The sequence below is a fragment of the Lagopus muta genome, chromosome 2, assembly GCF_023343835.1.
Source record: "Lagopus muta isolate bLagMut1 chromosome 2, bLagMut1 primary, whole genome shotgun sequence".
Taxonomy (NCBI): Eukaryota; Metazoa; Chordata; class Aves; order Galliformes; family Phasianidae; genus Lagopus; species Lagopus muta.
This window is the reverse complement of record NC_064434.1, coordinates 41,724,760-41,738,393: the sequence shown is the minus strand read 5'-3', so window position 1 is coordinate 41,738,393 and position 13,634 is coordinate 41,724,760. Positions and strand designations below refer to the sequence as shown.

At 36.8% G+C, this 13,634-nt stretch overlaps 1 protein-coding gene across 3 annotated transcripts in view; it reads left to right on the top strand.

Annotated features, from left to right (window-relative positions):
- HACE1 (HECT domain and ankyrin repeat containing E3 ubiquitin protein ligase 1) overlaps positions 1-13,634 on the top strand; it is a 48,163-nt gene that overhangs the window by 30,720 nt on the left and 3,809 nt on the right. For all 3 annotated transcript variants that reach the window (XM_048936105.1, XM_048936104.1, XM_048936106.1), the window contains 5 exons: positions 1,059-1,208; positions 4,637-4,833; positions 9,115-9,246; positions 9,972-10,070; positions 10,352-10,422. In XM_048936105.1, the coding sequence (XP_048792062.1) occupies positions 1,059-1,208; positions 4,637-4,833; positions 9,115-9,246; positions 9,972-10,070; positions 10,352-10,422 (649 nt within the window). The remainder of the gene's footprint in view (positions 1-1,058; positions 1,209-4,636; positions 4,834-9,114; positions 9,247-9,971; positions 10,071-10,351; positions 10,423-13,634) is intronic.

The following is a 13,634-nucleotide window of genomic DNA, read 5'->3' as shown; positions in this document are numbered from 1 at the left end:
GGGAGCCTACAAACAGGAGGGGAATCAACTCTTTGAAAGGGTAGATAACAGCAGGACAAGGGGAAATGGTTTGAAGTTGAGGGAGTGGAGATTTAGGTTGGATGTCAGGGGGAAGTTCTTACAGAGAGTGGTGAGGTGCTGGAACAGGCTGCCCAGAGAGGCTGTGGACGCCCTGCTGCTGGAGTGTTCAAGGCCAGATTGGATGGGGCCCTGGGCAGCCTGGTTTAGCATTAAACATGGAGGTTGGTGGCCCTGCCTGTGGCAGGGGGGTTGGAGATTCATGATCCTTGGGGTCCCTTCCAACCCTGACCATTCTGTGATTCTGTGATATTCATTCATTTCTCTTTAGAAAACCACAAAGTCAAGCAGTTCACTTTTGTGGTAAAATGATCTGTTGGTCTCCATGGGTCTACCTTGTATTTGACTTTTTGTCTTTTAGGTACTTCATACACAGCAAATCTTTATCAATGAAAGATTTCATACCAGCAGCAGTAATAAATGTTTTGCCCTCTGGCTTAAAAAGTCTTAGGGAGTGACAAGGATATCAGTCAACAGCAGAAGCATAGATCAGTTTCTGAAAGTTAAAAGGACAAGTGCAGGGATGTCTGTGTGAGATGGTCTCTTCCAAGAGGACCAAGACTGGATGGTCTGCTGTCTGTATGTGGCTGGATCCAGACAAAAGGAAGTGAATGTATTCTGATCTTTCCTGTGAGCTAGTTCACAAGTTTATAGAAGCATGGCCCATGAGAGTGAGCAAAGGTGCAGGTAGAAATGGAAGACCAAGTTCAGCAGATCATGCTTACCCTTTTGTTGATGATAATTATTTCAGGGTGTTGTCTTGGAGAGTGGTTATGCAGTATCATTGTAGTAATATGATGTCATTACACTGTAATATATTTTTCTTCTGTCTTTCTGACATGAACAGAAAAAAAAACAAAACCAGCCATCCAGAACTCCAAAATAAAACTTTGTTTTCAAATAGCATGTTTTGACAAATATGAACTTCACTTAAAGTAGACATATAGATAAAGAAATCCTATTATGTTCTTATTTTATAGGAACGACCTTCCAGCCAAACAGCAACTCTTCTGTAAACCCAGATCATTTGAACTACTTCCGCTTTGCAGGCCAGATCCTGGGATTAGCTCTCAATCACAGGCAGCTGGTGAACATTTACTTCACAAGATCATTCTACAAGCATATTCTTGGTATGGCTTTATTAAAATCCTATTTATTACTCACAACAATTGTCTGAGCAGTAAATTTTCTCCTTTTTACTTTTGTATGTGTGTTGAAAGTGCAAAGAATCTTGCTAATCTTTTGAGTATATCAAAATACAGCATAGTATGACAGTGATTACTGTTCCGTACCGAGTCTCTCTCTTATGAACTGCCACATCACACAGAACGTCCTTTCTTCTGAAGTGCTATTCCTTAGTTGTCTTTGGAGGTGTAAGATAGCTTGTTGTTTTACTTTTCCTCAAGAACATGGATAAAAAAGTTTTACTTTTCCTCAAGAACCATACCTTACTTTAAGCCCTATCAAGATGTTCAAGGGATTGTTTAGATCTCATTCTGATTTTCTACAATCAGCTTGTTTATCTGCAGTCTTTTTGTGATGATTGCTGAATCTGGAATAGATTGTCTCTTAACTTCAGATTTGCTGTTTCTTTTTCCTAAAAGAGTTTGGGGAGAACTGTTGCACGCTGATGATGCAGCAATCTTTCTCAAGATCTTCTTGCATGGGAATAGAGTTAACTTTTACTTCTCTCTCTTAGATCTGCTTTATGCTGTGTGACTGTGTACTAGGTAAGAAGTGAAGGCACCAGTCTGAAGCAGCACCAAATTGGCAATGATCCATTAGACTTCCATAGTAATTGTTCCTTCACATGATAACAGGGTTCTGAAATAGACATTGCTTTGTATGGTACAATTTGACTCTGACTTAAGGATTGGCCTCTCAGCAAGATATTCCTCTGTATGAGGAGAATAATGACGCTTACAGGATAATCTCCATGTGTTGTATTCAGTAACGGGAATCATTTTAATGCTGTTTGCTCACATGCTTTGAGAATAGTCAGGTATTGATCTTGTGACCTCTGTTGGAGATGACTACTGATTAATTTGGTTCTTTTCTAGTTTGAATTGAATTGTAATTATGTACTAGGTTTGCTGGTTTCTAAATTGACAGGATGACCTGGTGGTTTGTTTCTTCTTTCCTTTCTCCCTCTATTTTGCAATAGTATCCCATTCTTGTAGTCTGAATTTAAAGATGTCTGCCACTTCTGAAATATAAGTATGTCTCAGGTTACCAGATTTGTTCTTTTGCTTCTTACTCTTGCTGCAGGATATTTTTCCAGAGGTGAGAAATTAGCACAGTATGTAAATCAGCTGTTGGTAGCATCTCTTCTAACAAAGCATCTCTCTATTTGAAAACTGAACAGCAGCGCATAGCCTCTGTAAGATCTCGTCAGTACCTCTTAATAAGGTCTTACCATCCTGTTGAGCTGACACCCTGTAACTCCTCAGAGGTTTGAAGCTTAAGTTCAAAAGGTTCACAGGTTTTTGTCACTCTTGTTACTTTCTGAACACAGTAAAATGGAAAAATTATCTCTGTTTCCCAAAGTAATTGTTTTTCCTACATTAGAGTGGCTTATTCAAAACAGATTCCTAAGGCCACTTCCTTCAGCTTTGTGAGTCTCCTCTCATTTCAGGAACCTGAGATGCACACCAGCAGGTACTTCTGAGGGCTTTTTAAAATTTATTTTATTTTTGTTTCAAGTTTAGCTATGGGTTATGTACACTGTTGTTCATGCCAAATACAAGTTTCCAGGTTACAGACACGGTAGAAGTTCCTTTCAGCTTCTTGGGGGCCATAAGCAATGGAGTATTAAATATCCTATTGAAACCTGAGACCAGTTTCAATTTTCTGGTTTCTCACCGTGCACTAGGATCCTTCATTTTACTTGCCTCTCCCAATGATGGTACACTGTTGTGTGCCAAGAACTCCTGTGTCTGAGGAATAGTGTGAACCTCTTTCAAAGGAACTCTTCTGTTTAGTCAGCAGACATGAAGTGGAAGTGCCCTAAGTAGAAGCTGAAACCTGTGAAAACAAGTGAGGCCAGTTTCTTTCAGGTTCAGGTGGCCTTGTCACCTTTTTACACTGTGCTGGGATCTTTTTGCACCAGTAACTGGTAGGCAAGGAGTGATCTCCTACTCTGGTGACAACACAGTTAAAACATGGTTTATAATGTGTTAAATTTCTGGATGACATTACTTTTATTTGTGCTCTTAAACTTTATTTCATTTTTCTTTTTGTTTATCAGTGTACTCTATTACAGAAGTAGAACTCGGGCAAGAATACAGTTAGAAATTACTAAGGTCTCTTTTTTTTTTTTTTTTATTGTCACTTTTTTTCCTTCAAACTGTCTTCTGCTTAAACAGGGGAAGAGAACATACATTCTCTTTTGCTGTTATCCAGTTATTTTGTAGTTTTTCTAAAGAGATAGTTTTCTGTTTGGATCAGGAAACTTCCAGTTCCAGCCTACAAAGCCTCAAGCACTATTCAGACCATCCAGTGAAATACTATATAGAGATTTTTTGTATTTACATGTTTGTACAAGCTGTTAACCTGTTAATTGTCATATTGTCTGGGGTGCTGCTCCTGCAATCCATAGCATGTTAAAACCTCTACTAACAGAACATTCATGTGACATCCTAAGAATGCACAAGACGACTGTGAAGAAAAAGACATACTTCCCAGTAATTAGTTTTCCTCTCTAAAGCCATTAACACTTATACCCTCTTCCTCTTTTCCAAGTATTTATTTTGACAGTTATCTAAATTATCTGTCTTCATAAAGTCACTCAGGTTTGCTTTCTTGTGCAGTGAAGAGGTAGTTTTTCTGTGCAAACTCAGTCACCTTGTTCTTGACATGTTTGCTCAAACTTGTTCTCAAGTGCCATGTCTGTGAAGGGGATAATAAATAAGAAGTTTCCATACTTGGCTGGAATCCAAACTTCTGGCACCTCAGTGTGTGTCTCAGTGCTTCTGAGTGACCTGAAGTTCAGTTTGAAAATGTGAAATTTCTATAAATCATTTTTTTCAACTGAGTAGTAGAACTCATAACAAAAGATGAAAAAGAAAACTGAAGAGTGAAGGAATTTTGCAAAATACAGAGAAGTATTTATGTTTTTCCAGCTATAAATCTTTTTCTGGGGAGAAGAGATATTATACAGGAAGAAAAAAATAAATAAATTTGGGTTCCTAGAAGTTATACAAAAACTTTTTAGAAGAGCTTATTTTTTTTTTAAATCACTTATTTAACCTTGTACATTCATTGTTAGATGCTTCTGCTGAAATCCACAAGCCATCTAAAATTGTGCAAGCTGTTGTTGCTCAAGAGGTGTGCCATTTGCTTCTCTGTGGGGGAAAAAAAAACATCCAGTGGAAACTTTAATGCTTTTAAAATGTTATAAGTACAGTTCTGCTGTAGTTTAATAATAGTGAATCCCTTTTCCCACTTTTCTGTTACTGCATTATTCTGTTTCCTCTCTAGAGGGCAATCTTATACTATATATTAAATTAGAACCCTTTTTCCCTTCTTGTGTTTATTTTATCTTTATTTTTCTTTTTAGGTATACCTGTAAATTATCAGGATGTAGCATCTATTGATCCAGAGTATGCAAAGAACTTGCAGTGGATTTTAGATAATGATATCAGTGATCTGGGTTTAGAGCTGACTTTTTCTGTTGAGACTGACGTATTTGGAGCAATGGAAGAAGTGCCATTAAAGCCTGGGGGTGCAAGTATACTTGTTACACAGGAAAACAAGGTGAGTGTACAGATTTATTCAGGGGCTGGCAATACAAGAAAAAATGATTGTACTCTTTTTTTGAAAACCTCATTTTTTTTGAAGACAGTCTACAAAATAAAAACTTACTGGCTCCTTTTTTTTTCTAGCTTGATGTGTTACTGAAGTAGTACTGTTAAATGTATCTCTTAAGTGTTCAGGGTTGTTCTTCTTTCTCTCAGAACTTCTGGAAGAAAAATGCAGTATTTATTTTAAATGTTACAGACATTGATACTGTTGAGTCGTGACTGAATACCAGGAGGGTAGAACAGTAGCAATTGATAAAAAGTAAAATTGTAGCAGGGCAATCCTAGATTGCCAGTAGTATACAGTACAATTGGTAACGTAAAAAGCTGCAGGAAGCTTTTCAGCCATTTCCAGTTCACTCACTATGTGGTTGTATCAGCAGGTGTAGTTTACTTTGTGTATGCAGTATTCATTCGGTTTTGCTGCTAGCACAGATAGCTGTTGTAATAGTAAAGACCACTTGGTGTCAGCATTTGCTCTCACAAAATTTTAGTTCCTCTTGGCGCAGTTGGCACCAAATTCTTGTATGCTTAATCCTCATTTTCATTAAGGCAGAGTGCCATTGCAATAACTGGGATATGTGTTATTAGCCAGATTCTGCCTGTTTCCTGCAATACAGTCATTCATGAAAGAATACGGACGATAAAACAAGTCTGATTGTGAAGTGAGTGGGTGATTAATTTCTTTATTAGCTATCAGAGAATGCAAAGATGTTGATTCTTGTTTCTAGGTGGTCTTGATTTCAGTGTATAAAACAGATCTGAAGATGAAACGAATAGCGTTCTTTTTAACAACCATTTAAAAAGTATTTGGCAGTTATCAGTTAGCATGAAATTAGAAGTTTGCCCACATGAGGATTTCCTCAGCCGTTAATAGCTCACATTGTTCCATTAACTTGTGACTTGCGGCGCAGTCTGAAAAAGGTGCTTGAATGTGCACAGAACATTTGCATCCCTGCCAGCTCATCTGCCTTCCTCAGTGCTGTCAGGAGGGTTTGGGCAGCTTTTATTTGAAGGGTGGAAAGAAACAGCTGTTATAGTAGCTTTAGAACTGCTATTCTTCATTGATTTTTGAATTTGAAGGCTGCAAAATATAAAGTCAACATACATCTATAAGATGGCAATGTCTCCTGTTTATTTCTGATTTTGACATCAGTGAGCCAGGCTGTTGAGAATTGTAGAACTGTGTTTTAGTGTGATTTAGTATTGTTTGAGTATTTTTTCCAGTTTCTTTAACATGGCATGATTTTTACAGTATGTTTTAGCTTAACGGCTCAAACAGGTTAAACAAAAGAGCATACTTTTATACAGCACCTTTTTTTTTTTTTTTTTCCTGCAACAGATATATATATATATTTTTTTTTTCTGCCTTTACCTGAAGAATAAAAGATTTTTGCTTAAAAATCTTTGTATTTGCCATACCTCTGGCAGAAGGAAAACCAGCTTCTAAAAGAATTTGCTGTGTCTGCACACTAGCTGATTACCTGCTTGAAGATAACGTATATTGAATCCTTATTCCTTAAAAACCAAACCAACAAACCCTCCAAAACCCAAACAAACAAAAACAAACAAGCCCACAGAAACCATCCAAACAATCTATTTTCCTCTTACAGAAAAGCAGAAAGGAAAAAAAGAAAAGTATATTATCGAGGAATAGAAGTAATAGCTGCATAGCTATTTGTAAAAAGGTGTTTTCTTGAGCAAATTCTCTTTTTACCTCAATTGTATAATAGGTGAATGGTTGTGGGATCGTATGATGTAAATGTACCAGTCTTGCAATTGGACAGTCTGCATAGTTCCAACTAAAGTTTCTGTTACAGTAGTGGTTCAACTACCTTTTATGATGATAATGGAGAGACATCAAAGGGAGAGATCTTGCTTTTTCCCATTTCCTTGCTGTGCAGTTTTCTTTATTCTTTGCTGTGTATTTTCTTATAGATTTCTGCTTTTAGGAAAAACGAGAGACAAAGTTTGACCATATGCTGTTTCAAAAAGTAGTCCAGATTTTCTCTAAGCCATATTTGAGACATGTCTGTCTGTGACCTGGCTGTGCTGTCTGGCAATAGGAAACCACACAAATTTTTCAAACAGCTTTAGAATGTGGCTTCCCCCTAAACCTGTACATCATAATGGATGTTGATCCTTGTCTCACCCCAGTGCATGGGGTTGTGAAATCACAAAAGTACTATCTTTGCTTGCTTTACCACAAAGGAAAATGCAGTACAAGCCCGTACTCCAGCTTAGACTTCTTCATTAGGTTTGTGATGAGCAACACACTGAATGAAGAATGTGTTAGTTGCACCTTTTATGCACTATGTAGGACTGCATACAAAATTATGAAGATATATATATTTTGTAATGTGCTCCTGAGGCTTTGGAGAGGGAATAAAATGCAAATGAAGTGAACAGAGGCAAAAACAGATTGACCATTTTTTGCTGGCACACATTATGTAAATGTAGTGGTCTCAGAGTGCACCAGTTCTTGTAGTCAATATGCTACGCTGTTCCAGGCTGTTTAAAGATTTCTTGTTATACCTAAAGCAAAGTAACTATTTTCTTTCATAATGGATGTGTTTAATGTAAATATGTTTTAATACAGAAAATGAGCACTTATGTACATCATATTCATTCTAATGGATTTTTTAAAATAGGATTGTGAAATTTTCTCTCTATTTCCCTGTTTTCTGAGTAGCCTAACAAGTAACAGACTTAAAAACAAATATTTTTGCTCGTGGAAGAACAATGTTAACATTACTTCTAATCCTGTTACTGCTAAAGTTTCTTATTTCTACCCAGAGCTCATGAACGTAGTTGCAGAGGCTGAGTCTACTGCAGTTAATCTCCTTTGGCTACTCATCTAATTCATTAGAAAAAAGAGATGTCTTCAGTTTCACTGATACTAAAAACAACCTAGGGAGATTACTAGATTGAAACTAGATTTTTGTTAACAGCTCTGCAGCTGAAGACATGCTTAGGTATGTCTTTAGATCTCTTTACAAATTAATTGTCCTTTCCCCCTGTTACGATGGTAGCAATGCATTTAAGAATATCTTCTGGCTGTGATGCAAGTAACTAAAGGATGTACTTCTGTGCTCATAAGGAACTGCTTTTGAAAAAATACTTTGTTTCACGCTTCATTTTGTTTGGCTTTCTTTTCTTTTTTAAGAGAAGGAGAGACAGATTACTTAATTGTTTTTGTGCAGGTTCAAAACCTCAGTGTTACATTAATGATTTTTTTTTTTAATTAAAAATCTGCGTTGCGTTTTTGTAAGGTTGTTGTCTTGAAGCAAGGTGATGGTTGAGATGGTTAAATTGGGAGGTATGTTTTATGATTTCCTTCCTAGAAATCACAATTAGGAAATAAAAGCATTACTTTGAAACCATATACTTAAAAAAAAAAATATCCAGAAGTAGATTTCTATTTGAGGACAAATTTTCTGTTCTTGAATACTTTATTAGACTTGCACTGTTTTGTCAGATTAAATGAGAGGTGTTTGCACAGCTTTAATGCAGGCACTCTTAAATCTGTCTCTTTCTTAAAAACCTTCCTTTAGTTGCCTGCTAGGCTTTTGTGTTTTCAACAAAAGCAGAGTTCTGGAGAATTCCTTTTCTAAGGGAAATCTTTTAAAGCCGACAGAGCCCTCAAATCTCTAAAGCATGCAAAATATTGCATTGTCTGTTTGCGTATTATGGTATAAATACTGTTGTTTTTCGTCCCTCTAAAAATTGAGGTGGCTTTTGAGACTTTAGTTAAAAAACGTTATTAATACAGCAAAGTTTGCAGGGATTAGACTCCCAGAGGCGCAAGCAAAGCAAGCAAGCTTTTTTGACTAGCAAATACTGCTTCAGGATGTTACCTTTTTTTCTGAGTTATGTCACTTGGCTTAACTGTGCAACAACATGCATCAGAGGTGGCTGTATTAGATGCTAACATGACAAAACAATTTTATTCACGTATGTGATCTTGATCTAGGTCCATCTTGACTGGCTTCTGCTATGATTTGAACTCTTGTGTTGGGTGTTGTCTTTGGAAGGAAGGAAGGAATAAAACAAAAAACTTTGGACTCTAAAGGATCATCTGAGTTATCTTGTTGCTTAACTTTGTGGAAAGTGCATAGGGGACTCAGTGCCTCAAGAGGAGATGAAATTTGTAATATTTGGAGGACTGCATTTGTGTATGCATTGTTAGTATGTATATTTGCTATTGTATGTCTTAACATCATTTTCTTTTTTTCAGGCTGAGTATGTCCAGCTTGTCACTGAACTTAGAATGACAAGAGCCATTCAACCTCAGATAAATGCCTTTTTACAAGGTTTCCATATGTTCATTCCACCATCTTTGATTCAACTTTTTGATGAATACGAACTGGTAAGCAGAAAAGCCTGTACTGTTGGTCAGAGACTTTGTACAGCACCACCCTTCCTTGGTAATGGTGTAGAAGCAGAGCCCAGAGAATACATACTTTGTATCTTTCATTTCAGTCCTTTCATTTGCACCTATCAGTGAAGACCTCAATATGAGTATTCCTGCTTATCCTTCTTAGTGTCACAGCAAAATGCTGGTGATAAATCCTTTAAACTGTACCTTGAGAACTGTTGTCCACGTGTATGTGTGTATATTTTTTTTTAATTATTTTTTTCTTTTCTGGAGGACAGAATTGGAGGACAGAATTTCTTCAGAAAATTATGAGATGCTGTGTACTGTCTTCACTTTTTTTGTTTGTTTGTTTCAGAATCAAATTGGAATAAGTTTTTTAGGGTAGTTTGTTATTCTGCAACTAAGGCATCTCAAGTTTTGTTTCAAGTCATGGTAAAACTTGGAGCTTTTATTTTTAGGTTCCTTCATTATAATTTCCATCTCTTGTTGTAGTGTGCTTAAATTAGAGAGATCATGTACAGTTGGCTGATTTCAAGAATCTTTTGATAGTAAAACTTAGTAGTAACACAAGATTCTGTAAGGGTGAAACTAAGCAGAAAAAGAACTGTAATCTTTTTTTGAATTATTACTTAAAAGCATTACCTTTTCAAATAGCACAAACATTTGAAATTAGTGGGTAGTCAAGACTAACGAAAAGCTGTGTGCTTCTTTTGAAGGAGCTTTTGTTGTCTGGTATGCCGGAAATTGATGTGAATGATTGGTTAAAAAATACAGAGTATACCAGTGGCTATGAGAGAGGAGACCAAGTAATCCAGGTAAAATATTTTTTTTGAATAATAATGATTGTTGCCTTTTAATCCACAAGAAAGATGTTTTTTCTGTTTCTGTGTGTGTGTGTTTTCGTGGAAGCTTATTTTGGTTAAAATTTGTGGAGCTTTTTTATACTGTGTTCCTATATTAAGTGACTTAGTTATGTATAAATTTGATGTGAAAATTGCTGTAATTTAAGATACAGACAATTCATTGTTTTACCATGATCTTCTCCAATACTGTAAGTATTTGATGGAAAATACAAACTAACTTATTTCTTCTTTAGTGGTTCTGGGATGTTGTGGAAGAACTAACTCAGGAAGAGAGAGTGCTACTATTACAGTTTGTTACTGGCAGGTGAGAAACTCTAACAAGAAATATGTTGTTTGGATACTCTTGAAATATGTCAACAGACTTCAGATTATATACCTAGAAACTGCTGTGAATATTTTGGTGTTCAGTGTGTTTATCAAAATAGACAAAATGTGAGTTAGTACTTCTGATACTTTATATTTATTCTCATTTATTATACTTGACTACTTTGCAGGAGACCTCACAGAATCATACAATTGCTCAGGTTGGAAAACACCTTAAAGATCATGTCCAACCACAGCCTAACTATACCACTGTAATAACCCTCTGCTAAATCATGTCCCTGAGCACCACGTCCAAATGATTTTTAAACACATCCAGGGATAATGACTCAACCATATCCGTGGAGAGCCTATTCCAGTGCTTAACAACCCTTTCTGTAAAAAAGTGTCTCCTGATATCCAGTCTTCCCATGCCTCAATTTCAGGCCATTTCCTCTCGTCCTGTCACCAGCAAAGAGACCAACCCTGCTCTCACTATAAGCACCTTTCAGATATTGGAAGAGAGCAATAAAGTCTCCCCTCAGTCTTTTCTTCCCCAAACTAAACAGCCCCAATTCCTTTAGTTGCTCCTTGTAGGGCATATTCTCCAAGGCCTTTCACAAGCCTTGTTACCCTTCTTTGGACCTCCTTCAGCACCTCAATGTCCTTTCTGTACTGAGGTGCCCAAAACTGAACACAATACTTTAGGTGAGGCCTCACCAGTGCTGAGTATAGGGGCAGGATTGCTTCCCTAGTCCTGCTCACCACACCATTCCTGATACAAGCCAGGATGCCATTGGTCTTCTTGGCCACCCAGGCATGCTGCAGGCTCATGTACAGCAGACTGTCCATCAATACACCAAGGTCCCTTTCTGTCAGGTTGCTTTCCAGCCACTCCTCCTCAAGTCTGTAGGGTTGCCTGGGGTGGTTGTGACCAAAATGCAGGACCCGACACTGGGCCCTGTTGAAACTCATGCAGTTTACCTTGGCCCATCAATCCAGTCCATCCAGGTCCCTCTGTAGTGCCTTTCTCCCCTCAGGCAGATCAACACTCCCTCCCAACTTCTTGTCTTCTGCAAACTTACTGAGTGTGCACTCAATCCCCTCATCAAGATCATTGATAAAGATGTTGAAGAGGAGTGGTCCCAGTACCAAGCTTCTGTATAGCTAATTTGCTGCCTCAGGCAATTTTAAAGCAAGGAGGTAATGAATTTAATGACACTTCATGTTTGCCTTCCTGTTGCGTATTTATGTGTCTGTTGGCTTCTCCAGTGAGTACTGGATAGAATCATTAAGTGGCTTGAGTTGGAAGAAACCTTCCAAATCATCTAGTTCCAACCCCTTTGCCATGGGAAGGAACACATGCCACTGTAAGTTTTGAATAAATAGAAGTTTTACTATTAGAGACAACTAGGTATGATTTTAATCGGTGTAAACAGAACTTCTTTCTCCTAAAGCTCAGTTGGATTTGATGTTAGTACAGCATGACAAGATCAAGTGAAAGTGTAACCATAAGGAAGACTGTTTGCTTTTTTAGTATTTCTGTATTCCAGTTGTTCTTCAGGAAAGCCACTTTTGCTTCCTTTTATGGTGTGAGCAATAAATTTCACTTGGATCTGGGTGTGTTGCCAAGGCTGTGTATACAGATAGTTTGCAAAGTGACATATGTTGGCTGAATTTTGTAGTTACTTCTTGCTTTGTTTCTTTTTCTGTAGTAGGTATAGACTCCACCATCTTTTTAACGTAGTGTTCCCTTCATACTTGAGGATCAGCAGAGCAGTTGACCTTTCCTTTGTTTATAAATTTTGTGATTAAGTGGTGGTAAAATACAAATTTAGATCATTAAACCGTGTCTTTTATAGGAAGAAATTTCACAGTCACAGACATATCATCAAATGGAACAGTCTTCAAAAATTATATTAGTTTCACTTGATTTATTATGAATTTGATTGGTTTTAGGGATCACAGGCAATTTAAGAAGATAGTTCTGTGCACACTAATCTTTCTTTATCCTCTACAGAAATGAGTCCTGTGATTCTTACTGCACATCTGCTGCCTGTCAGCTGGTGGTCTTCTATATTTTTAATGAGCTAATCCATTTCTAAATCTAGATGGCAAATAAGGATCTTTAAGATGTAGGGTCATGTTTAAAATGTTTAAAATACTGCTTAAAACATTCCCAATGGTAATGAACATACTGAATGCCACTTCACAGACATTTGGGATAATAACCTGGATTCTCGGAGATACTTTCTACTGATTAAACAATTGTGTTGCCTGATTAATACATGCTTGAGCACTGTTCATCCAATCGTGTCCTAGAAAGTTCTAGTTCTAGGACATAGAATATTTAAATGCCAAGCTCTGAATTGGTGTACAGGCCAGTATTTCAAGTAAAATTTTACGTTAAAGTTATATGTGATTTCAAACGATTTTTTTTTTCTAGCTGGATGCTCCACATTTTTTTTTAATGAGGAATTTATTTTAAGATTCTGTGTGCGCTGGTTTGCTGTCTGTATTCTAAATTTCCATTATTTTTCCCATTTCCCTTTAGTCTCTTCTGCGTATTCACTTAATTGATTTTTTTTTTTGTGAAGTAGTACTATTCTTACTTTCCAGTTAAAGGCTATAAAATTAATTTTGTGAGTTGAATAACATTAATTACTTTTATGACAGTATCTTCAGTGTTTCTCTGACATCTCTAAATATTTCTGTAACCTTTCATCTTCTCTAGTCCTAAAGCTTTTTCTCTTCCATGTAGTAAAGGTTCACTTTAGTAGTTTCAGTACTTCTAGCATTGAATTCATCAGTAATATTAATTTTGAGACATTTTCTTTTGACAGTGCGCTTTCCATCTCACCTAATGTTTCAGTGCTTGTGTTTTGGAGGAGCACTCTGAAGAAAAAGCCTAAATATTCTTGTGCCAGATATTCATGTTGGGGACCCAAATGTTTTCTTAATAACCACCTAGTTTATAACTGTATTTGGCTACATATTTGTTAATTAACCATTGGCAAATTTTGATCAGCTTTTTAGTTAACAGTTGAAAGAAGGTGTTGAGTGCTTACTGTGATAAATGTTTACTAGTATTCTTTTGGCTGCAGAGTTTTTAGGTTATTATACTGTGGATGTCTGCTCTTCTGATTTAACTTAGAAGACTGCAGTTTCTGTTAAGTAACAAATAAGGTATATGCTATTTTAAGGGAAACTCAATGT